Consider the following 27,595-nt stretch of genomic DNA (forward strand, 5'->3'; position numbering starts at 1 on the left):
TAGGGAGTGGACACTACCCTGACAGACCTGATCCGTTTACACTATCATAGGGAGTGGACACTACCCTGACAGACCTGATCCGTTACACTATCATAGGGAGTGGACACTACCCTTGACAGACCTGATCCGTTACACCTATCATAGGGAGTGGACACTACCCTGACAGACCTGATCCGTTACACTATCAAATAGGGAGTGGACACTACCCTGACCAGACCTGATAACCGTTACACTATCATAGGGAGTGGACACTAACCCTGACAGACCTGATCCGTTACACTATCATAGGGAGTGGACCACTACCCTGACAGACCTGATCCGTTACACTATCATAGGGAGTGGACACTACCCTGACAGACCTGAATCCGTTACACTATCATAGGAGATTGGACACTACCCTGACAGACCTGATCCGTTACACACTTTCATAGGGAGTGGACACTACCCTGACAGACCTGATCCGTTACACTATCAAAGGAGTGGACACTACCCTGACAGACCTGATCCGTTACACTTTCATAGAGAGTGGACACTACCCTGACAGACCTGATCCGTTACACTATCATAGGGAGTGGACACTACCCTGACAGTACCTGATCCGTTACACTAATCATAGGGAGTGGACACTACCCTAGACAGACCTGATCCGTTACACTATCATAGGGAGTGGACACTACCCTGACAGAACCTGATGACCCTACCGTTACACTATCATAGGGAGTGGACACTACCCTGACAGACCTGATCCGTTACACTATCATAGGGAGTGGACACTACCCTGACAGACCTGATCCGTTACACTATCATAGGGAGTGGACACTACCCTGACAGACCTGATCCGTTACACTATCATAGGGAGTGGACACTACCCTGACAGACCTGATCCTTCCGTTACACTATCATAGGGAGTGGACACTACCCTGACTGACCTCTACCCCTGACCTTCCGTTACACTATCATAGGGAGTGGACACTACCCTGACAGACCTGATCCGTTACACTATCATAGGGAGTGGACACTACCCTGACAGACCTGATCCGTTACACTATCATAGGGAGTGGACACTACCCTGACAGACCTGATCCATAGCACTATCATATTACACTATCATAGTGGAGTGGACACTACCCTGACTGACCGTTACACTATCATAGGGAGTGGACACTACCCTGACAGACCTGATCCGTTACACACATAGGGAGTGAGACACTACCCTGACAGACCTGATCCCGTTACACTAATCTGACACACCTGACAGACCTGATCCGTTACACTATCATAGGGAGTGACACTACTCTCTGACAGAACCTGATCCCGTTACACTATCATAGGGAGTGGACACTACCCTGACTGACCTGATAGTTAACATGAGTTAGTTATAACTGGTCATAGGGAGTGGACACTACCCTGACTACCTGATCCGTCTTACACTGAATCATAGGGACTGTACTAACCTCACACTCTAACAGGGAGTGGACACTAGTCTACCCTGACTATAGTATCTATGCGTCAGGTACGCTGACGGGGCTGATCTGGTACAACTATCATAGGGAGACATTACCCTGACTGAACCTGATACGTTAAAAATGCGTTTAGGTTGTAACTTGTGGGAGATAACCTATTGAGGACTATGAGATAGACGCATACTATGTACAAACAGTGAGTAGAGAGAGTGACGTGAACGACCTCCACATTTTTACATCGTTATCTCATGCTAAGCAAGTCTCCTTATCCTGCCTCTCCAATACAATATTATTTTCAAAGGAAATAAGACATGTGATAGGGAAGCCATTTCTGATTAAGAATGTCATTGTGTAACCTTCGTTGTAAAAGAGTCCAGATCCTTGATATTTTAATAGAGATGTAATGGTAACTGGCCTACTATACCCTGGTGATGAATTAGGTCATTCACACTGCATTGATGGAATTATTGGTACAGTGTAACTCCGTAGTGATGGAGATTAGGTAACGAGTAGACGATGTAGTAATGAAATAACTGCACTGTGAATTAGGTCACTGTATGTAATGGAATTAGGTCACTGCAAACTGAAGTGTGTCACTGTAAACTGTAATGATAGAATGTCACTGCAACTGTAGTGATTGGAATTAGGTCACTGTAACTGTAGTGATGGAATTAGTGATGGAATTAGGTCACTGAACTGATGGAATTAGGTCACTGTAACTGTAGTGATGGAATTAGGTCACTGTAACTGTAGTGATGGAATTAGGTCACTGCAACTGTAGTGATGAATTAGGTCACTGCAACTGTAGTGATGGAATTAGGTCACTGTAACTGTAGTGATGGAATTAGGTCACTGTAACTGTAGTGATGGAACTGTAGTGATGGAATTGGTCACTGTAACTGTAGTGATAGAATTAGGTCACTGTAACTGTAGTGATAGAATTAGGTCACTGTAACTGTAGTGATGGAATTAGGTCACTGTAACTGTAGTGATGGAATTAGGTCACTGTAACTGTAGTGATGGAATTAGGTCACTGCAACTGTAGTGATGGAATTAGGTCACTGCAACTGTAGTGATGGAATTAGGTCACTGTAACTGTAGTGATGGAATTAGGTCACTGAAACTGTAGTGGTAGAATTGAGTCAATGTAGTGATGAAATTAAGTCACTGCAACTGTAGTGAGTGAATTAAGTCAATGTAGTGATGGAATTAGGTCACTGCAACTGTAGTAATGGAATTAGGTCACTGCAACTGTAGTGATGGAATTAGGTCACTGCAACTGTAGTGATGGAATTAGGTCACTGAAACTGTAGTAGTAGAATTGAGTCAATGTAGTGATGAAATTAAGTCATTGCAACTGTTGTGATGAAATTAGGACACTGCAACTATAGTAATGGAATTAAAGGTCATTGTAACCATAGTGATAGATTAGGGTCATTGCGACCTTAATGATAGAATCTATAGAGAGGTAACTGTAACCATTCAGGGTGTTGTATATTTAATGTCTTTTAAATGAGAAACTTAAGATTTTATCTTTGAATCACTGTTTGTAAGGTCAAGCCATCCATTGGCCTTCTGGCATGATATGCAGTATAGAAATTTTATTATGACAATTTTACTGACTTGATAAAGACATGAAATTAAGCAGCGTATAAAGATGATATAAGATAGTCTATATATCAATATCAAAATTAGCTCTTTTACACATAATCAAGATCTCTGTAGCAGGTCTCTGCTGGCTGGAGAAGTTTCATATCAAGTTTGACAACAGCTGTAAAATTTGACAAAATCTTTTGGCCTGGTAGCTTTCATTCTAAATATATAAGCTTACAAATAAACAGAAGGAAGAGGGTTTTATATTGGAACATTAACTAACTGATGTGTGTAAATGAATTTTTTGTATAATCTGTTATAATTATTGGGCCAAGTGATCATGATACATAACATCTGGACTAGAACACACATCTGTCTGGCACAGAGTCAAAGGTAGCATTCCAGAGTTGGGACAAGATAAGTGTTCACTAGGATAGATAGGGTTATCTATGGAGAGGACCACAATGGTCCACCTTAGAGATGTTACTCTGATCTCTGCTTACTTGTGGATTAACTGTACAAATTGGTGACCAGGTACTTGATCTACATCTCTCATTGTAAGTGGTTATAGTCAATACAAGGTACACTGTATGGGTATAGTCCTATACTGTAGGTATATCAGTACACTACATTATATGTTTGAACCACCTCTGTATAAAGACTACCTGCTTATCAAGACTATTTTTCAAGACAGTAAATGGTCAATTATAACACGATTTGACTTGTGTATAAAGACCACCTGCCAAAAAAACAGTTTTTATAAGAATTTCTCAGATTATCTCCCTTTAATTTGAAACTTTTTAGAATTGGATATGTTATAAAGATCAAAATTTTAAGATAAATTTTTCAATATTTATAGACTGAAGACTGCATGATGGCAGTCGTTCTAGTTGATATTTATCTATAAGCCAATTGATGCAAGTCTGATTTGACGTATGAAGCCAGTTAGTCTCGTCTATGAAAAAGAAAAGTTGCTTGCATGGGGAAAAAAGAACAATCTTGCGCCTCACATGGGACGTAAGGACTAAAAAATCTATATCATGTGGATATATAGCTGTGTGTGAAGTGAGAAAAACAGCTTGTCAGGACTGTCATTTAATGATGATACATACACATTCATCTTAGTATTAGTGTCAGACCGATACAATCAATTACAACAAAACGCACACTTTTGTCTTAACTAACCCAGTAAGACAGGAGATATATCCAAAGAGGATTTCTCAACAGGTTTTGTGTGAGTTGTAAGCTACAACCAAAGGGTCCAAAAACATTTTCTTTTTATGAAATTGATTTGGTTGCCCTTGCCATAAAATAAAAGAGAAGGGGAGAGGGGTTTGGTTGGTGAACTAGGGATGGCCGTATTTAATGGTGTCCACTATGGGAGTGTACGTTATGTATTTATGTGTACTTTCACTTTGCCTATGTTTATAATGGGCAAATTATAAAATTAGCATGAATGACTGGATTACAAATGGAAGTTGACAAAGGATTATTTATCTTTCATTCTAGAGCTTAATGAGGTATGAAGCTGGATATTTTAATTGTGGGTAACTCCATGTTTGGCACAAGTCACACACAGACACCTTACGTCAGTTGTAAATAATAACAAAATACATAGTCTCAACAGAAACTGTCGCCATTGTCGGGTGGTAATCAGTGAACCGTGTCCACACTAATACACAACCATAACAGGTGAAATATCTAACAAAGCAAACAGGTGTGTGAGTATGAATGAACACAAGGGCTAATATGTTGATCCCTATTGACTTACAATCGGAAATATGTAACATAGATTACAACGATTAAGGATACGATGTATGAATTATACTCCTTCGTCCCCTCAGGTATCAAATGAACCCTTCCAATGTGTGATATGTATTATAGTTGTATTATAATTCAACAGAGAAAGAGATATAACTTGATGATTTATAGATAGCATTTTTCTATTCACTTTCCGTGTACCTCTGGAAGAATTCAGCTGATTGGGGTCTAACTCGAGATAAAGTTGTTGAAAAATCAGATAAGCCCTAAGTCCCTGTGTACAGGTACACTACATTCATCAGCAGGTAAAATACTGGAAACTGTCCAGCTCTGTGGTTTTCTCCACCTTTATTACTAAAACCGTCTGGCCTTATTTCACGAGTTACGTAGGTGTACAGGTATATAATATCGTTAAAGGTGAGTTTTTTCCTGTTCATTATTGTACAGGCTTGTTCTAATGAGGATTGGTATGTACTTATTAGTTGGGTAAGTATATTGTTGTTTATAATTAGGTGGGAACGGATATATATGTTTGTGGTAAGGCATTATTATTTGTCAATGTTTAGGATTTTCTGAATACCTCATGCAGAGTCCTAGGTGTGTGACAGCATTATAAATGCTTAATATTCATTATCTGATATTGACCATTGAAAGACATGTGAAATGTCACTGATGTGAAGAAGATACAGGAAATTAGAGGGCTGATTATTATTTACTTCAGTCTGAATTTTAATTTTACAACTGTTTCTGTAACTGCTTGTGAATTTCTCAAGCAACACATGCAAATTAAAATAAACAAAATGTTTAGTCATTATCTAGATATATAAATATCCTTTGAGCTGTTCTTTAATGGCAAACATTGATGTTGTAGGGTACCAAAACTGTGTGTGTGTCAGCATCAGAAGTTCAGATGTATGATATGTCTCTCCAAGAATTCCAAAGTCATATCATGATTGGTCAACACCAAAGGTCATCTGAACTTATGACCCTGGCCATGATGTCACTCCAAATATTTGTCTTCAGGGGAGTGAATGAGTTAAGCAGTTGTGTTCCATCATCAAGTACTCTCTTTGATTTTATAGAGAATAAGATCCTTGTAGAATAGAAATGGCACTTCCTTTGCAAAACAAAATAGAAAATGGTTCTACCTTTGCAGAAGGGCATTGGAAAGGTTCTACCTTTAGAACAACTTGAAGGAATAGAAAAGGTTCTACTTTTGGAGAAAGGAATAGTAAATGGTTCTACCTTTGCAGAAGGTTGTCGATCAGGTGATAAAGCCTGTTAGTATGTTTGTACATAAATCTGTTAACAATCTTCAGGTCATTACTGGAAATATGTGAACACTTCTGGTATGTTATTTCAAGACTCTGCTGAAGATTTAGAGTCGGGTCATAAATCTATCAGGGCTTTCTATGATTTAAGTGGCCAGTGGTCAAGGAGGTGTGGATAGAACATGTTGGTATAATAGGGAGCATGTGGTGATGGTCAGTTTTGATACAGATCTCTGGCCGTATCCCCTTGTAAATCAGGGTAATTTAGTGAGAGAGATGTTATCCTCTCCTGTAGGTGTGGGCGGTATACACATGTTGCTGTAATTGGTTAAAGTGTGGGGGCCAGGGAGGGGGTCATTGATGGAAGGGTGGGGGGTCAATTAGAGGAGGGGAGGGGTCCATTGGAGGAGGGGAGGGGGTCCATTGGAAGAGGGGAGAGGATTGATGGAGGAAGAAAATTGATGGAAAGGAGGTTGACCATTTGATAGAGGAGAGAATGGGTCATGTTTTTGAAGAAGGGTCGGGGTCATTTGTAATGGGAGGGGGTTTAGTTGATAGAGGGAGCTAATTGTGAATAGGAGGTTGGTCAGTTTGAAGAGGATGGGTGGAGGTTATTTGAGACAGTGATGGTCATGTTTGAGAATGAGGGGGTCATGATTGAGAAGGAGGGGGTCATGTTTTGGGATACAGGTGTGAAGATGGACACATTGAAGAGGAAAACAGTTCTGGAAGATGGACAGCTTGGCAGTGAAAATGATATGAGAGTAGGGAGAGGTGAAATATTAGGGTATAAGGCAGGAGTTGTGAAGGAGTTGAGATGTTTAGACTTTTATTGAGGAGAAGTGGTGAATGTTTAGGGTATACCTGTCTTACAGGTCTGATGGATGGGAGGGGGCCACTTGTCCAGACCAACAGTAAACCAATATCCCCATAACTCACCCTACAACTGGAACTCCTAAGGTTATTTTAGCTCTCTGTGGGAGCCATATGACAGTACCAGTACAGTACTCCATTTCTAGATCTGTTGGTGCAACAGATAAAACACTCCCCATTCTAATGTGTTGTTTTATGAATAAATCAGCATGTTTATTTCAATAGCAATATCTATATAAGTGTTGGAAAAGGTCTTCTCAATTTGAAATGGTCCATTTATCAAGGTCAATCACTTTGAAAGATTTGAATAATTATTAAGTAGATATATTTGTAATGAATGCTACTGAAATAAGGAAGACTTTCTTACCATGAAAGAATCTCTACATATTAGATATGAATCCTGCCAACTCTACACAACTCTACACTGCCTTGTATTACTACAGTGTCCAAGGTCAAGTAAATGATTTGATTTGATTTGAAGCATTAAAATGTACAACATAAGTGATTGCAATGTAGTCATTTCTATTTTAATGGTAGAAAGTTATATCTAATTAGTTTTATTAGCAATGTCGCATTCTTACAATCATTGTAGCAATTTTCAAAATCCAATCACTTATATAGTTGTAAGTCAATCATTACTGTAATTCAATTTCATTTCACATGAAGAAATGTTTGGTTTCAGACTGTGAGATATTTCTCTCTGGCCTTAATTTTCAGTGTATACATAACACTTGTAACTGCCTGAGATCACGAAATTTCATTAATTTGTAAAATACCAGCATCTTAAGAAAATAAATCTCCTGGGGCTGCTCCGCCTTGGGTAAATTCTACACAAATGACTTCTGATTAGGGTCTGTATAGCATGTCTGAGAGTTTTGGTTTGTAACAGAAAGTGCTTCTGATGCATCTAACTTAATTCTCTTGATATAAAACCTAGACTTTAATATAAGCATCCTGTGATTTTATTAAGATTTTATATCGGAAATATCTAATATTTTTTGTATACAAGTTGTGTGATTTATAATATTTGATCAGTTTGGAGCCAGCTATATCTATCAAATGAAAACTGTAAGTTCTAGTAGCCAAACTTAACATTGTGTGTTTTAGCTGATAGTAGCAGATTTTAAGTCCATACTCACCGATTATCTTTGACATATGTATGAGGTTATCACTGTGTGGAGAAAAATAAATTGCATCAGATTTCAATAAGCTCCTTTTATCAAGTAGGGTATAAAATATAAAGCAAGAAATTGGAAACATATTGCAATTGATAAGACCCTTAAAAATTGCTTGCGATTGTAAATTATGCGTGTAAATTTGTGTTCAGAAGCAATCTCGCACATTATTTTGAAGGATAAAGTTGAAAATAAAAACAAGTGAGTTAAAATGTATCTTAACTGATTTTAATCTGGATAGTTTTAGTGTAGGCCGGTGGGATTTTTGTTTAATTTTGTCACAGTATATTATACGATCAAGTCATTTATGAATTTCAACATCAAAGTAAAGGTAGTAATGTATTACTGCATGTGTTCAAGTGAAGTTTTGTGTAATGTACGTTCTTAATAACATGCCATTAGAATAGCTTACCTGGTATATAACAATCATCTTGTCTATTCGATCCAAAAAAAGATTAAAAGACAGGAAATGGTGTGGATCTTCCGAAATGAGGTAATACGTCGTTAGAAACAAATTAGTAAAAATAACGTAGAGAAATTTATAGATGTAAAAGGAACAGTTTAGTGATTGCTTAAGAAAATATTTCCTTCTTAACAAACCTGTGAAGGTGTTTATTCAAGTCGCTAGCCCTAAATCAATATTCAGGAAATACTTATCTTTAAATTGACACTTCGAAAACCTGTAAGCTTTAATATGGTATAAACTGATTTATGAATGATTTTAAAATTAATCACCCGTGCCTATCACACTAATCATTATACATGATCACGCCTACAAAGGCCCTGAACAATACTACTGTCACCTGTATTCTTTACTTATATATACCTGTCAGTTTTGTAACCTCTCACCTTTCTGCCAGGTAAACATTACTCACACATATCCTGTGTGCCACTGTATTTCACCTGTATCGTTCACCTGTCCTATCGGATTAAAGCCTATAAATTACAGGTAATTGTTCTCCGGGGGTGTTTTAAATCTCGTACAGGTAATTGATGTAGTCGAGTGGTAAATCTTGAGGTTTTTCAATGTAAAACCAATTTTCATGATGTAATACTTACCATAACTTTAGTATGCAAATACGCTACCTACACCCATCTTTGTAGCCCCAACAAACATAAGATTTGAGAATCCCGTCTCCCTACCGTACCTCATCTCGTACTCGACGAGAGTAACATAGAGTGGTCTCCCTTCCTCAAAAACCCTTTATGGAGCCACAGGGGCAAAATGGCTGAGGAGGAAAGGGGAGGAAACAGAAGGGTGGGACTCCATAAAGTTATGGTAAGTATTACATCATGAAAATTGGTTTTACATTGAAAAACCTCAATTTCATTTCAGTAATACGTTACCATAACTTTAGTATGCGAATTCGTCTTACCGTAGTGGAGAGTCCGAAGCCAGGCAGCCCAATCAAACGTCAAATCCAGGAGACAAGCCCCAGTAGGGAGAATAAAAAGGGGTTCCAGGAACCCCTCGAAGGAAAGGGATAAAAAATGGAATACCTCCCAGAGAAAAGAGGAGTACCATCGTGATGCCTGCCCGCATACAGTTAAAACCAAAAATAAATACCATGTCTAGGGCGGAGGAACAGTCACAGACTGAGCCGCCACAACTGGACCCAAGGAAAACAGTCCCTCAGAATGAGAGGACAGGGACCGGAGGTAAAAGTCAGTGAAAGTAGACTGACCAGCCAAAAGGCAGCAGACATGATGTCCTGGAATGAGGACCCATTTAGGAGAGCCAAAGAAGCTGCAAGGGCTCTAACCTCATGAGCCCTCACCTTACATTTCGCCCGAGATAGATCATTAGATAGCTCATAAGCAATCTTGATCACCTGACATATCCATCTGGAAATGGATTGGGAGGAGATATCCTGCTGACCCTGTTTAATGGGCAAGAATAGACGAGATCGAGTACCTCGCCCCCCCCTAGTTTTATCAAGGTAAAACCTAAGTGCTCGACAGGGGCACAGCAACTGATCATTCTCCTCAGACTCAACAGAGACTGTCAAGGAAGGAATCCTAATGGGATCGGGCGAAAAACCAGGAACCTGATTCTTTGCCAAAAAGGCAGGATCAGTGAGAAGGGTAACGGCAGAGCTATCTCTGGCCCAACGAAGGCACGAAGAGTGAACAGACAAAGCATGGATATCACTCCTCCTACGGCCTGAGGCAAGGGCAAGCAGGAAGACAGTCTTAAAAGTTAAAAACTTTAGGGAGACAGACCCCAAAGGCTCATAAGGAGCCCCCTTCAGTGACTCTAACACAAGAGCTAGGTTCCACTGTGGAGCTAACTGCCGTACCCTAGGCCTGTCCAGACTGAAGCCCCTAATCAAAGCAGACAACGAGGTGGAAGAACCTACCTCTCGCCTATCATGAAAAGACAGTACACTGGCAATAGCCGTGCGGTATCCCGCAATAGTACCAGAGGCGAGATTCCGTTCCCTAAATAAATAGAGAAGGAAATCTGCAATCAGCTGGACAGAAGCCTTGATCGGATCAATCTTCCTGCCGATACACCAATCACAGAAGATCTTCCAGCGTGACTGGTAGACGGCAGAAGAGGAAGACCTAATTGATCGGGCGATGCGGGCTGACACGTCCGAAGAAAAGCCTGCCTGAGCGAGGCCTCCTGAGATAGCTTCCACGCGTGAAGGTGGAGGATCTCGGGACGTGAATGCATCGTCCGTGACCGAGGCTGGCGCAGGAGATTGGATCTGAGTGGAAGAACCAGAGGAACATCCACCAGAAACGACAATAGCTCCGGAAACCATGGTTGTCTCGGCCACAGGGGCGCTATCAGAAGGAGGGAGCAATGATGCGTCCGAAACTTCTGTAGAACCCTGCCCACCAGGTTGAATGGAGGGAATGCATAAGCCTGCATCCCCTCCCAATCCAGAGATAGCGCGTCCACAGCCCAAGCCAATTGGTCTGGCACCGGAGAGACAAAGGTTGGCAGCTGATTGTTCAGGGAAGTGGCGAAAAGGTCTATATGAGGCCTGTCCCACACCTGACAAATGCCCTCGAAGATCGAGGGATTTAGTTGCCATTCTGTCAGAACCGGCTGGCGGCGCCTGGAGAGAGTATCCGCCAGAACATTCAACCTGCCTGGAAGATGCTTGACTAGAATAGTCAACTGCATTTCCTGACAGAGAAGAAGAACACGGATAGCGAGGACACAAAGGACGTGGGACCTTGCCCCCCCTGTCTCTCCAGATACGCGACAACTGTAGAGTTGTCCGTAGCCACACAAACCACCTTGGAATGCAGAATCTTTCGAAAAGCCTGCAAAGCCAACAGAACAGCCCTCATCTCCAGCACATTGATGTGCTCGGAGAGCTGATCCCCAGACCATTCCCCCGACCGGCAATGGCCATCGAGGTAAGCCCCCCAACCTGTCATGGACGCGTCCGTGAACAAGGTCATGGTGGGAGCTGGCTTGGACAACGGAACCCCCTGTAGAACATTGTCTTTGAGAGTCCACCACCGTGCAAACTCCTTCACGGACTGGTTGAGAGGAAGCCAAGCCTCCCATTCCCTGCTGGCAGGAACCCAGTTCGCGAGGAGAAACATCTGGAGAGGTCTGATGTGAAGTCTCCCAAGGGGGACTACATCTGCCAGGGAGTTGAGATAACCCAGAAAACTGAGAAACCAACGCACCTGGACGTGTGACCAACTGATGAAGGTCAGAGCAAGATCTCTGGCCTTCTCGAACTTCTCCAAAGGTGGAAGGGCAATGCCCTGAACCGTGTTGAAACGGTTTCCCAGGAAGACAAAGTCTCGAGAAGGGGAGACCTCGGACTTCTCTCTGGAAGGAATGAAGCCGACTTTGAGCAAAAGTTTCAGGACCAGACGGGTGTTCTGCACCAAAGATTCCCGCACTAGGTGGAGCATGAGGGAATCGTCGAAATAGATGTGAACATCTATTCCCCTGGAGTGCAGAAACCCCACGACAACCTGCAGCAGCTTGGTGAAAACCAAAGGAGCTGTCGTGAGCCCGAAAGGCATGGCCCGGAACTGAAAAACCTTCCCGTTGCAAGTGAAACGGAGGAATTTCCGTGCCGACTTCTTGATGGGAATGTGGAAGTAGGCATCCTTCAGATCTACTGAAGTAGCCCACATCCCCTCTCTCACCGAAGCTATGATGCTCCGTGGAGTCTCCATCTTGAAGTGAGGAGAATCTACGTGCCTGTTGAAGGCACTTAGATCTATGATGGGACGCCAAGCTCCGGACTTTTTCCGAACCAGAAACATTCTGGAATAAAAGCCTGGAGTGCATTCCACCATAGGCACCTCCTCGACCGCGCCCTTTAAAAGCATGGTCCTTACTTCCTCCTGGATGGCAAGTGCCTTTTCTGGATCCCCCGGAGGAGGGAAGAAGATAGGTCTTGATGCCAAGGGCGGATCCCGCAAGAGGGGAATGCCCAACCCCTCCTTGACCACAGACAAGGCCCATGTGTCCTCTGTGATTTCCTTCCACTCTGGGAGGAAGAAGGACAGACGACCTCCTACAGGAAGATCGGGACGAGGAAGATCGAGACCCTCCCAGGCGGGAGAATCGCTTCCTAACCCGAAACTGAATCCTGCGGGAGAAGGACCGGAATCTAAAACTGGAGGAGCGGAGTCCTCCAGAACAGACCCCTCGTCTGGAATGGCCAAGGAGGGGGAAAAAGAGTCAGGAACTCTTCTTCTTACCCCCAGGAGGGTTCTTGCCCTTCTTACCCTTCCCCTTGTTGCCCTTGAAGTAAGGCTTCGACTTCGGCTGTGCAGTAGACTGAGGACTGAAGTTCTAGCCTTCTTCTTGGGAGGCACGGACCCCTGCGAGGTACTGGCCTTCACGGTCTGCAATCTCTTCAAAAGAAGGGCAGAAGCGACCGAGTCCTCCTTCAAATCCTTCTGAACAGAAGGAAGAGTCCCTCCAAAAAGAGTGGACCCAGAGAAGGGGGCAGTCAACAATCGGGACCGGTAAGGTTCTTCGACCGGGCGGTTTTTCAACACAGAAAAACGCCTAGCCAACAAGACATTGGCGAGCAATGACACCTGTAAAGACGCCAAGGCTCTCAATGCCCTGTTCAGGGCAGAGGTAACTCTGTCCTGAATGTCGGCCTGCTCTGTCTCAGATATCCGACTCTCAGGCACATCGGATACCCTATATAGACTAACCGTCAGAAAGTCTATATAAGACAGAATTTGAATGGAAAGGCGCAGCAGCCTCTCCATCTTGTGGTGCTCCTTGGAGCCGAACACCACCTGGTCCACTGACTTGCCGGGCCAAGCTGCCAATTCTCTAGACTCCAGCTTAGCTGGCTGAGAGGACAGCAGTCCATCGTGAATGGCATAATCAGAGGCCTGAACCTCTGATAAATCACCAACACTGAGCTGCAACCCGGCAAACCCAGGCGTGCGAGATGAAGAAGAATTCTTCTCCATAACTCGAGACTGGGCAGTGGCCAGAGCTGAAGACACAATAGTGCCTTCTGGCAGTGAGCGATCTGACTGAGCAGATGCCCGTGGAGCCACCAAAGAACCCAAAAGGGTGGTGGACTCCGGGATGGATGATGCGGAAGGTGGTGGGCAAACCTCCGCCCCGAGAATCCGAGATACATCGGCCCTAAGGGCCCGCATCCCAGACAAAACCTGCTGGGCATCCACCTCAGCAGCCTCGAGGTCACCCTCCTCCTGGAAATCTTCAACCTGAGGATCTGCATCCGACAAACCAGATTGGTCAATATCGGAGCAGCCAGGGGAGAGATGAACAACATCATCATCCTCTGCCGAACCCACGACCTCACAGTCCATATCCTCCTCGTTGCCTGGACCCGAGGTCCCAACGGGGAGAAAAGGGCCAGCAAAAGAGACAGACTCAGGAAAACTCTCCTGAGCAGGCTCCAACAAGTGGCGTTTAGGAGCCGAACTCCTAACCACAGAAGCTGAGGGCTTCGACCTAACGGTCGAAGCTCGACCCTTGGACTCGGAGACAAACGGGACTGCACGAGAAGCAGAAGTCCTAAAGGTCCGGCGAACCTTTCTAGGACCGGCTAGGACCGGCACCCGAAGCAGCAGTAGGTTGGGGGGGAGCAACCGAACCGCTGACAGGTCTCCGCGAGGGAGAGACCAAACCCCAAGGGTTCCAAGAAGGAATAGCCATGGGGTTAAAACCGTATCCCTGAAAATACGGAAAAGGTCCCGTGGGTTGGGAGTGACCCCAGAACTGGCCAAACTGGCCTGCCTGAGACTGGGGCTGGCCAACCTGACCAAAGGACGAGGTTGGACCACCACTCCCTCCAAGTGGAAACCCGGACATGTATGGGCTAGGCCCATAACTGCCGGGATGCTGCTGAAACCCAAAACCATCCGCAGGCTGGTTTGGGGGGCCCAAGGATGGTTGCCCGCAGGCACCCGTATACCCTAAGCCAGGGGGAAAAGGAGGCCGAAAATCGGACACCTGACCAACAAACCCAGGACCCTGAGGATGACCCCCTGGGAAAACCGAGCCAGCACACTCAGGAGCGGACCTAATAGGACCGGGACCAGGTAACTGGACGGGAGGGAAAGTTGGACCAGAATTGATGCCGGGATTAGAGAGCTGCGCATCACTAATCCCAGTGGAAACGGACAAACCAGAAAGGAAGTCTGTAGTCCCTGAACCCAAACTCGGACGAATAGGTCCGGCATCAAGACCGCCCCCAACAGCAACACCACCTGGAATGCCGGAGCCGCTGACAACGTCAGAGACCGGCGGCTGGTAGTCCCTACCCGAAGGCAAGCATGGAAGCTTACGAGCATTCCCAGCCAATTCGACCCTAGACCGAGAAACGTCAGGGTCAGGCTGCCCCTCCCCTACTCCAGGAACATCCTGGACAGGAGGGACCACCCCCTGATCTCGAGAAGAACCTGTAGAGACAGGAACTACCGAGACAGGAACAGAAACAGAACTAGAAGCCTGCTTCCTTCTCCTCCCGTAAGATGAGGACGAATCCCTCTTACGGGAGGACGAAGATCGCCTTGGTGTAATGCCGGCCTGGCCAAGAGCCTCTCCAACTGGACAAAGTTCACAAGGAGAGGACTCATGACAAGGGCGACATAGGGGACATGCATCATGTGGGTCCCGTTCCTCATAGAAATGGGAACACCCATGAGCAGACCCCTGACGCTGACCCGAGCGGGACATACCAGGCATTACAACGACAATTACGTAAACAAGGTAAGAAAATTACGTCAAAAACGTAAAATATAAGCAACACACGCTAAACCCGTAAAAAACAGTGTTAGGTGACACAAATCTTACCTAATAACAACGGCAACGAAGCCTCAGCGACGAAAAACCGAACAAAAACAAACGTAAACAAACCGGAAACAGCGAGACGTCACCAGTAATGACGGATCGCACGGAACACCGGCAAGCACGTGGAACAGTCAAAAAACGGCCGAAAAAGGCACAAAAAACGAATGACAGTACAAAAAGAAAACAACACAGGGCAGATGGGTAAACACACAACTGAATGTGTGAAAAAATTTGACTAAAACGTCAAATAAATGGACCTAACAGCGAAACGAAATAGACACAATGCAATTGCCGTCCGAGCTGTGTAGCGCCATAAAGGAAAGAGGAAGGGAGACCACTCTATGTTACTCTCGTCGAGTACGAGATGAGGTACGGTAGGGAGACGGGATTCTCAAATCTTATGTTTGTTGGGGCTACAAAGATGGGTGTAGGTAGCGTATTTGCATACTAAAGTTATGGTAACGTATTACTGAAATGAAAATTGATTTATTGTGGTCCTTTTATGTGGGTAGTAGTAACTGTTTATATACAAATTCCTCTTATGTCAAGTGTTAAGCTTCTGCACACTGAAACACATGGAACTCTAAGACAACCCAACATATGGTTAGACATTTCCTATGTGTGTTCTTTTCAAATTCTTCCCCGGATGTTTATCAATAATTCAAGTACGAGGATTTTTTCTTACGCTGAAGGAATTTCTGTTGTGTGTGTATCTTGGAAATTTTTAACATGCTACAGGTTTGTTGACATTTATTTTACATTTGTCGGAACTTAAGTGACTGATCGAGAATTCAATGTTCGCTGATTAGCTAGGCATAATATTAAACAGGAAACATTCAGCTTTTCGGAAGTGTTAAGTTTCATTTATTTTTCGAGGACTCATAATATAAGAATATTTTTATATATACATTGCATTTCCAAATTTAGACTTTAGATTTGTAAAGAGAAAAAAAAATTAAAACCGCAATGGCATCTTTGCACGATATCATACACAAGATCATGTTACTGAATTAAATGTGATCAAATGGGGCGTGTCGTATATAAGATTGTCTGATTTTTAATTAACGACCCAACCAATGTTTTGTAATGAAGTGTATAGTGGTTTGTTATTATGGGGTGTTACAATTTAATAATAACCTACACCTCTGTTACATATTGTATTCGGGTAAAATATACAAGATTCAAATTTCACAGTTTTCAATACTATTTAATAGGCTTGATTTATTTATTAGTTTCATGTTGAATGTGATTTTTAAAGGTGACACATAGCAGACGTAGAGTCGGTCTAAAACACTCGGCCATTGTCAAATCTTGATCAATATTAAATGAAATAAAGAATACATTTCCAATGTATATTATATGTACCTTTGTTTGGCAAGTCCTGGATTTGAACTTTGTCATAATGAAACAGTTCTTTATTTGTTTGATATGAATGTCACCATACATTCCTAATATATATATGTACATTATTTATATTATATATAAATGTTATAGTGATATCAGCAACTTCAACATGCAAACAAGACGAGTGTTTTGTCATTTCGTAAATGTTTATCAAATTAATTATGATTTATCTATTAAATGTCAGATATTCAGAATGATGTAAAATCTATAGTGTTAGAGATTAGGATTTGCCATAGGCTAATGACGACGGAGAAACCAGAGTGATCAATAATTTTAGTACATAGTTAATTAATTCTGTGACATTAATGTCAACTACTTGGCAACAACACAAAGGTCTACTATGATCAGAAATGATTAATTGGTACTGATAATACAAGAGAATGGGATTCCCTATCCGTCTTTATTTAAGTACAGATTGAGAAAATGGAATTCAGGTTATTATCCCCTTTTTGGATACTGTGGACGATTACAGAATTTCTATTTTTAACATGACGTGTAGTATGTCACAGATATAACTGGAATTCAAGATCAGCTAATTGTTTATCTAATGGGATAATTAATTAATAACTTTATCGTTAATGACCAGATCATTATTTATGAAGCGTAAAATGTGATCTATAACACACTGAAGTATTTGTTTCTGTACCTGTAGTATTATCGTTCTAATTGTCTCCCCTTGATAGATAGTCCATCAAACGGCCTATTAAGTCCCTGACAGCTGTATAAAGTTAACACACAAATCAACTATTGTCCCATAACAATCATATAACTGGATCAGTTTCATATCAATTTCCATTACTAAGGCCTAAAAAAGAAATACAAGTATCAGCAAAAAGAGACATGCATAGTCACGATAAACAAACTCGTGTCCAATTACTAACTTATTTCTAAACTTCTCTGTATGATAAAATCAGCCTATCTTCTATTATATCAGACACTTCTGAGACTCCAATGCTTTAGGCTACTTTCTTTTTCCTAGTAATTAACATTGGGAATGAGATTTCCCTGGGTACTTTCTGTTTCCTGGTAATTAACATAGTTAATGAGATTTCCTTGAGTACTTTCTGTTTCCTAGTAATTAACATTGTTTATAATGAGATTTTGTGGTTACATTAATCATGCAGAGTGGCGGTTATCCGCATCATGACAAGTATGGCCCTTAGAACGATTGTCCCCTGTGGTCCATCTGCCCCTTCTTTGTACACAAACCTTATCAGTTTGGACATTTTGTACTTTATGGTAGTAATTGGACCTATTTTCTTTGATGATAAAACTCCCATATTTGTTTAATGATAACATTGACATGAAAGTGTTGTCAGTCATTTTGACTCCAATCAGCAGCCTTCGCTCCATCTGCCCGGTGTTTGACGATTGTTTTGATGTGTGTTCAAGGCAAATTATTGGCGATGTGTTTATTGGAAAAATATTAATATTTGATGTGCAGATATACATCTGACCATTTGTCCGAAGTCAATTACTGACCACTTGTCAATGGCTGATGACCACTTGTTATGGCTGGAGAGAGTTTCGTCAATAGGGCAGATGTAGAGTAGAGATGTACAGAGTTTGGCTTTCACCATTGTGACAAATACAGAACCAATAGATATCACATACAATCAATACAATACAGCACTTGTGTGGATTCTATTCTACCGGTGAAAAGGTCAAGATGGCTGAAATTGTTCAAACAAATGATTAATTCTGCTGCTAATCTCTTGTAAAGCCATACAATATGTCTATTATTTCAACATCTAGATTATAACAATTTTTAGAGATCAAGGAGCGTACTCTAGCGTTGTGGAACAGATTTTATATTTATAAAACTAACAGAATGCTATACAAAAGAATGAAATATTCTCTTAGTATTTCAGTATTACATTGTCAGCTAGACCAGAACAGCAAGTATATTTAATCTGCCCACAGCTAAAAAGAACTATATATGTAAATTTATAGCTTGGAAACCTTTTTGTATTTTTAAAAAAAAGAAGAGCTTGTCTCAGACTGACAAATGTTATCTCTTAGACTTGGAACAAATTAAAAACACATACATGTAAAACAGGCAGTATAAAAAACAACGATGAAAGTTAGGTTGAGGGGAGGATGTTACCAGATTCCAAGATGATTTCAAGTGATAAATGTCATAATACCTTCCTAAGCACAATGGTTTAATTATGATTGAGATGGTTTTCAGTAAAAGAAGCCTTTTCTTTGAGGCGTATTTGTAGACGCTTCAGAGCTGTTACTGTCCGACCAACACAAATATTTATACTGACCTAGCCACAGCTAACAAGTCCTGACAGAGAACATGTTTTTGAGCGTGTATAATGCAGATTCTTGTATAAAAGATATTTGAAGACTGACGGATCTCAGATAATATTTGTTGGCACATTAATGTTCATCCCTACTGGTAAAACAATCATATAAACCGTTTCAGAATCCATGATAAGTAATTGGGAAAAAACAAAGTTGTCTCCCCTTGTGTGTAGGTATTGATGGTGACGTCAATATTTTGTGAGCGAAATTCACACTGTTTTCTCAGAAAAGTATAACATTACGCTCGCAAACATGTGGTATCACATTCAATACCTACCAACAAGGGGAGACAACTCTGTAATATGAAATTCGGAATAGTAAAAAGACATAAGGCTATGTGTTAACTTGTCATTGTAAACTAAATTATGCATGGGTAAAAACTCATTCACTCCTCAAAACACGTTTTGGCTCTTCTAAATCTAAGACTAACACGCGGCCAATATGGATTTGTAGGAGTGAAGAGTTAAATACTAAAATAACAAAAGTGATCAGCCCTCACTTATGTATATAGGAGGAGTATTAAAGTGATCAGCCCTCACACATGTATATAGGAGGAGTATTAAAGTGATCAGCCCTCACACATGTATATAGGAGGAGTATTAAAGTGATCAGCCCTCACACATGTATATAGGAGGAGTATTAAAGTGATCAGCCCTCACACATGTATATAGGAGGAGTATTAAAGTGATCAGCCCTCACACATGTATATAGGAGGAGTATTAAAGTGATCAGCCCTCACACATGTGTATAGGAGGAGTATTAAAGTGATCAGCCCTCACACATGTATATAGGAGGAGTATTAAAGTGATCAGCCCTCACACATGTATATAGGAGGAGTATTAAAGTGATCAGCCCTCACACATGTATATAGGAGGAGTATTAAAGTGATCAGCCCTCACACATGTATATAGGAGGAGTATTAAAGTGATCAGCCCTCACACATGTATATAGGAGGAGTATTAAAGTGATCAGCCCTCACACATGTATATAGGAGGAATATAAAGTGATCAGCCCTCACACTTGTGTATAGGAGGAGTATTAAAGTGATCAGCCCTCACACATGTGTATAGGAGGAGTATTAAAGTGATCAGCCCTCACACATGTATATAGGAGGAGTATTAAAGTGATCAGCCCTCACACATGTATATAGGAGGAGTATTAAAGTGATCAGCCCTCACACATGTGTATAGGAGGAGTATTAAAGTGATCAGCCCTCACACATGTATATAGGAGGAGTATTAAAGGTGATCAGCCCTCACACATGTATATAGGAGGAGTATTAAAGTGATCAGCCCTCACACATGTATATAGGAGGAGTATTAAAGTGATCAGCCCTCACACATGTATATAGGAGGAGTATTAAAGTGATCAGCCCTCACACATGTATATAGGAGGAGTATTAAAGTGAACAGCCCTCACACATGTATATAGGAGGAGTATTAAAGTGATCAGCCCTCACACATGTATATAGGAGGAGTATTAAAGTGATCAGCCCTCACACATGTATATAGGAGGAGTATTAAAGTGATCAGCCCTCACACATGTATATAGGAGGAGTATTAAAGTGATCAGCCCTCACACATGTATATAGGTGGGGAGTATTAAAGTGATCAGCCCTCACACATGTATATAGGAGGAGTATTAAAGTGATCAGCCCTCACACATGTATATAGGAGGAGTATTAAAGTGATCAGCCCTCACACATGTATATAGGAGGAGTATTAAAGTGATCAGCCCTCACACATGTATATAGGAGGAGTATTAAAGTGATCAGCCCTCACACATGTATATAGGAGGAGTATTAAAGTGATCAGCCCTCACACATGTATATAGGAGGAGTATTAAAGTGATCAGCCCTCACACTTGTATATAGGAGGAGTATTAAAGTGATCAGCCCTCACACATGTATATAGGAGGAGTATTAAAGTGATCAGCCCTCACACATGTATATAGGAGGAGTATTAAAGTGATCAGCCCTCACACATGTATATAGGAGGAGTATTAAAGTGATCAGCCCTCACACATGTATATAGGAGGAGTATTAAAGTGATCAGCCCTCACACATGTATATAGGTGGGGAGTATTAAAGTGATCAGCCCTCACACATGTATATAGGTGGGGAGTATTCTGACTGCTGGGGTTATGCCATACATCACATAGTTTCATCAACTCTGCTGACTTCAGGCCCCAAATAAGCCCACTAGGTATTCTCAAATCTTTCAGCAGCCTTGTAAAGTTCTCTAGTAAACTGTCCACCAACACACCACAAGTCAATTTACATCAGGATGATCAACATATACATCTAGAAAAGATCGTCTAGTAATGCCATTTTAATTATAGGCGTGGCGAGTTGAACTTCGAAATTAGGGGTACTCTGTAGTTGACATTTGTCTGTTATGTAATAAAACATTTTCAGGATAATTGGAGGACAATTGGCATTATTGTTGGAAATGTCAAATGAAACATGGAGGCTGTTTAAACCTGGCCGAGGAGTATTTAATGCCAGTATCCCCACATGTCAACTATTATTAAGAAATATAACGATCCATTGTTCCACACTTTTTATTGCCAGAATGTGGGAAATATCAGGTCATTTGGTTCATTTGGAATAGATTAGTCATAAGTAATTTGTCTTAAAAATCAGAGATTTAGAAAAATAAAAAATGGTTTGCTTAGGTTCTTCAAGAACAATAAGCTATGAGGGAGGTGGAGGGGGTTGAAAATAGTGGGGGAGGGGAAATAATATAGAGGGTTGTTCTAACCCTTGTTCCACCAATATGTCCCAACTTCAAATGGATGCGAGGGCATATAATGTCCTACAGATATTTATAGCAATAAGTATTGGACACAGCAGCATTTGTCCATTTAAAAGATTAAAGACATCATGGACGTTCTAAGGGAATTAAGGAAGGATAAGACGGTTCTAAAGTCGGTTTTATTCCTACATTTATTACTGCACCTTGGGCTGACAGTGTAAAAAGTATGCCATGATGGATTTACAGTGGGTCATGTGACCAGGAAGTGTAACCATGGCAGCCCCAAGGCACATCTCATCAGGGTGTCACCAATCACAGAGTACACCAGTCTTATCTGATAACAATCAATTTGAAAACATCTTCTCCCTAACATATTACTCATTCGTATAGGAACTTTCGTTTATTTCTCAAGTTGTGTAGATGAAGGTAGGGCAGCATTGAAATACGACAAGAATGCGGTGACTGAGATAGGCGTTGGTTTTCTAATCATATCATATTGCGAATAAAACCTATAATGTTAGAACAGCTTAGAATGTTGCATGCAGAGTTTGGGGTTCTCTCTAACACTTTCTCCACACAGAGTCTTGATAGACAGAAAGGAAATCACAGTATGTAATTAGACAGGGATCTATAGGGAAGATTAAAATTGTCTTCTAAAAGACTCCTTCAGTTTATTATCATTTTGTTTTAGATATTTGCTAAAAGGCATTGATATGAAAATAAACATTAAAACCAAATTTATGGTGCTATGGTTCAGGGGTTAGAAAAGGAATGGATATATCTCTTCTGTGTTTCAATATCAATACTATTCCTACATCATTCTTTGTCCCTTCTACCTCATACTATCCCTGTTACCCACCAAAATCAATATCAAAACCTTGATTACACCACAAGTCCTCCTCCATCTTAATCTAACCAGTACTCATTCTATCCGTCTCCTTCCAGATTGCCTGATGCCTAGCCCCAACTTTCCCTATAACACTCTCCCTCTCTTTTCCAGCACCCTTTTCTAATTCAGTCCCTCCCTAACCTAAACTCAGCCCCCCTCCTCCTCACCATCACCCTTTTCCTATACTCAGTCCCTCCCTTGTGCAGTCCCAGCTATCCCCCATCACCCTTTTCCTATACTCAGTCCCTCCCTTGTGCAGTCCCAGCTTTTCCCCATCACCCTTTTCCTATACTCAGTCTCTCCCTTGTGTAGTCCCAGCTATCCCCCATCACCCTTTTCCTACTGAGTGAAGCCTGAGCTAGAACACAGACAGCCTAACTCCCGACTACAGGAATTTGTATGTATGATATATGTTATGTGTTATATTGCATTGCTGTGGTATTTCCTTTTTTGACTGGTGGGACCCCGATGTGTAGCTAGTACAGTCTGAGAGTACCCCGAGACAACATCTGGTACTGTAGTAGTGCTATAGGCTATGGTAATAGTGTGTGGTATCAATGGGCAATGAGGTGACAACAGCCACTCACAGTCCAGCCCCTAGGGATCCACACGCCAACAGTACAGCTGGCCCCGAGTGGTAGCAAGGTCAGTCTCCATTTCCACTGGGTGTAGTGACAGTGCAGGAAGATATATGGGCAGGACTCTTTCTCAGGACACCTAACAGGATTATGTTAGTTTGTGGTCAGAAGGGAGCTGAGGTTAGCTTCAACATATGTCAGTGTGAATTTTAGGTACTCACAAAATGTCAGATGGCAAATAGATTGTGGTGGAGGTGAATAGAGGTAAATTAGTGCTTTTATATAGGAGTCAAACTTGTCTGACTTTTATCGTAGGGTCAAACCGATAATTTCTGTGATAATATTTCGCTATTTCTATGATAATTCTTTCTGTCTGATTACAAAACGGTGTGTGACGTAGGTCATGCAGTGTCTACATGCAGTATTCCTGGTCGTGTTATCAAGGTTTAACTGTAGAGTTGTTGAGTCTAGTCTGTTGGAGTAGATATATATTATCGACTGGGACACGTTCTAAAGTGGCTCCTAAGGGACTTCGGGACTTGTAACTTACTCCACAGGGACTAGGAGACCTATTTGTAAGAGTACAGACAATATTGAAACTATTGTATTCAGTCTTATATCATAATCTTCAAACATGATTAAAGAGAAGAGGATTTCTAATTTGACATTTATCTCTCTTTACGAAAAGTTTCTCGTAGATTTTATCTCTGTCATTCTGTTGTGCGATGACAATACTAGCCCTAATGATGATGAAAGTGTGAGTGGGATTAGGGGATAAGATTAAAGGATTAGCGAGACGACAAGAAAAAGGACTTACTGAAGGAGTGATGATAGGTCATTCTTCTATTTACGTGGGTTTAAGTAATGTGTTTAATTTGTCACAATAGTACATTAGCCTATAGGTAAAGCTTAGTGAAGTATTCCAGTGGCTAACGGCTGGAGGTAAACACTATAACAGTAGGTGTAGCAAAGTCTAATCTGCTTTTACTTGGTGTTACAGGTGGATTGTGGCATGAAGGAGCTGCAGTGAGACTTTCTCCCGAATACCAAATCGTCGGCACACACGACAGATACACCAAGGAAACTGTTCGGTTACTCAAACCAGTGGGAGTCTGATGAGTGTTGCATCCCAAAGGTCGTAAGGTCAATCTCATTTTTTCTATGAGAGAATAATAGAAGAGGAGGAAAAAAAATTTCAAAGGGAAATATTTCCTATATTAATCAGTGTTGGTTGTTAAATCATGGATGTAGCTGGTGAATCGTGTGGATGCCAGCAGAAAATTTCAAAACTTCGAGGATCTACAAGGACCTTCAGTGCATCCGTCAAAATGGAATTAATAGCAGTCGTGATTCTTACAGTACTCGGATTGTGTTCGGGACAAAACATGAAAGTTGATGTCGACAACCTCTTGAATTCCTTGGATGAAGGACCTAGAAAAATTCCAGTGGCTTTAAATTGGGGAATAGCAGATAGCTCGGCGGTAATTGGAAAATTGTTCAATTATGCCATTCCTTCTGATGCATTCAAAGGAGATATCATTTCATATAAGGTGAGTAAATATACTTTCTACAATTGTTTTCTTTTTGATAAATCTTCTTACTTTGGATAAGGATGTTTATATTTATAGTTCTGAATAAAAAATTAAAAAAGATAAATAATTTAAAAAAAAAAAACCATCTATGCTGATAAGATTTTAATATTTGGCATTCCCATTGATGATGTGACATTTTCAGGGAAAGTCTGTAGGGAGAACAGATTTAGAATGACTAGCTATATTGAGGTCAGATGTTTTTGTCATAGAGACTATCCTGATAGCTTTCCATTATTCCCTGGGGAGTCTGCTTCCCAAAATAAAGCACCTTCGGAAGACTTTTATGTGGTTGGCAGTCTGGAAGCTGGTAGTCTAGAAGTGAGCCTGTCGTCTGCATTGACGCCCTAAATGTAGCGTGACTACAGAGCGATGCCGTGCTAATGATGACCAGAATATAAAGTTCTCCATCTACACCAGAACTTTCTGATTAAATAGTTCTATCTTTTTAGCTGTGAAGAGCTTATTGATACCTTTAAAAAGATTGGATGGTTGCTGTTAATATATCAATTTACTAGAAACTGTCAGTCTGAAAAAGTTGGACAGAAATTTTGGTATCATCTATTCAGTATAAAAATATAGATTGTTTACTGCATTTAAAATCATTATCATAAGATTTTTAGCCCACCATCATCAGATGGTGGGCTATTCAAATCGCCTTTCGTCCGTGGTCCGTCGTCCGTCCGTCCGTCCTTCCGTCCGTCCGTCCTTCCGTCCGTCCGTCCTTCCGTCCGTCCGTCCGTCCGTCCGTTAACAATTCTTGTTACCGTTATTTCTCAGAAAGTACAGAAGGGATCTTTCTCAAATTTCACATGTAGGTTCCCCTAGGGCCCTAGTTGTGCATATTGCATTTTGGGACCAATCGGTCAACAAGATGGCCGACTGGCGGCCATCTTGGATTTTGATAGTTAAAGTTTGTTACCGCTATTTCTCAGAAAGTTATGAAGGGATCTTTCTCAAATTTCACATGTAGGTTCCCCTAGGGCCCTTGTTGTGCATATTGCATTTTGGGACCAATCGGTCAACAAGATGGCCGACTGGCGGCCATCTTGGATTTTGATAGTTAAAGTTTGTTACCGCTATTTCGCGATTTGGCTGAAACTTGCATGAAATGATGCCTGATGGTTCCCTACAAAGTGTTGTTATTTTTCGGGTCATCGCAAAATCCAAGATGGCGCACAGCCGCCATCTTTAAAACACATTTTGAGCTTCGTCTCATGATTCTACTAGTGCGATTTGGCTAAACTTGTGCATGTAAATGATCCTGACATGGTTCCGACAAAGTGTCTTATTTTTCGGGTCGATCCAAAATCCAAGATGGCCCGCCACAGCCAGCCATCTTGAAAACACATTTTGAACTTCTTCTCAAGTTTCTACCAGTGCGATTTTGGCTGAAACTTGCATGAAATGATCCTGACATGGTCCCGACAAAAGTGTTGTTATTTTTCGGGTTGATCCGAAATCCAAGATGGACACCGCCACAGCTGCCATCTTAAAACACATTTTGAGAACTTCTTCTCAAGTTCTACGGTTGTGCGATTTGGCTGAGAAATTGCATGAAAGGAGCCCTGACATTGGTCCCAGACAAAGTGTTGTTATTTTCGGTCGATCCGAAAATCAAAGGATGGCCGCCACAGCCGCCATCTTGAAAACACATTTTGAACTTTTCAAGATTTTATGGGTTTATAAGTATAAGAAATTTTTATACTGCTATATACATTTAACATTTTTTGGTCTATTAGGATTCAATGTTTTTGATGATTCGACACTCGCCAGTCATATCTCTCTGGCTGCTGTCTTATGAAATCCAGCTGACACATTCTAAAACTCCTATTGCAAAACTAAATTCTACTGATTATATAAGAGTACCAAATGAAATTGTAACATATATTAAAGTTCTCCAAGAAATAAATTCTTGGTTTATTATTTAAGGCTGGTGCAGAAAAGGCAACTTTAATAGTTCATTTTATCAGAGAGACTATTTCAGACGCCAAAAGGGACTAAAGTTGTAGTTGGTTCTTCAACATAATCTAGGGCGGCGAGTTAATATTAAGAGCTAGGTTAAATTTGCAGGGAAGCAGTCTCAAACTTGTTCAATAATTTTGTTTAATACTTGGTTCAGTCTCAAAAGTGTTCAATAATTGGTTCAGTAAAATTTATCAATAGGCTAGCTGGCTTTGCTTATAAGGTCATTAGTCATTAAAAAATTCAAGAGTTAATAAGTGACGTTTTCATTGTGTAGTTATTGGACAATAAAATTATCACTTTGCCTGTTATACAGACTTGTAATCAGGTGTTAGTCCTTCAGTATCAGTTAGGTCTCCTCTTATCTGGCCACATTCATTAGTGCCCTGAGAGTTCCTTATCATAGGTACAGCTGGTATTGTAACTCCACAACGGGGGAGGGGGGGTGCTTAGAGTTTAGACAATTTGGTGCAGAGAGGGCGGGATGGCGGACCTTAGAGAGTTTTCATGCACCCTACTAATGTAATCCGAGTATTTAATTGCATGATTGTCATGCTGATTTTGTGGTACAATTAACCATCTTTAAATTCTTTGTTGACCTTTTTAATCATTTCAATTAAGATCTTGATCAAGAATGTTCAAAATCTGTTAGAAATTTGCCAACAAGTTACTGCCATATTGGT

The 27,595-nt window shown here is 41.3% G+C and overlaps 1 protein-coding gene across 6 annotated transcripts in view; it reads left to right on the top strand.

Moving 5' to 3' along the window:
* Positions 1-27,595, top strand: part of LOC138336679 (dystroglycan 1-like) — a 141,640-nt gene that overhangs the window by 95,116 nt on the left and 18,929 nt on the right. For 2 of the 6 annotated variants that reach the window (XM_069286211.1, XM_069286210.1), the window contains one exon: positions 24,359-24,908. In XM_069286211.1, the coding sequence (XP_069142312.1) occupies positions 24,600-24,908 (309 nt within the window). In that variant the 5' untranslated portion in view covers positions 24,359-24,599. Of the gene's footprint in view, positions 1-9,018; positions 9,086-15,936; positions 16,157-23,247; positions 23,426-23,796; positions 23,934-24,358; positions 24,909-27,595 lie in introns of those variants that run through there. The other 4 variants (XM_069286215.1, XM_069286213.1, XM_069286212.1 and 1 more) reach the window with 4 other exon arrangements.

The sequence above is a fragment of the Argopecten irradians genome, chromosome 12 (assembly GCF_041381155.1).
Source record: "Argopecten irradians isolate NY chromosome 12, Ai_NY, whole genome shotgun sequence".
Classification (NCBI taxonomy): Eukaryota; Metazoa; Mollusca; class Bivalvia; order Pectinida; family Pectinidae; genus Argopecten; species Argopecten irradians.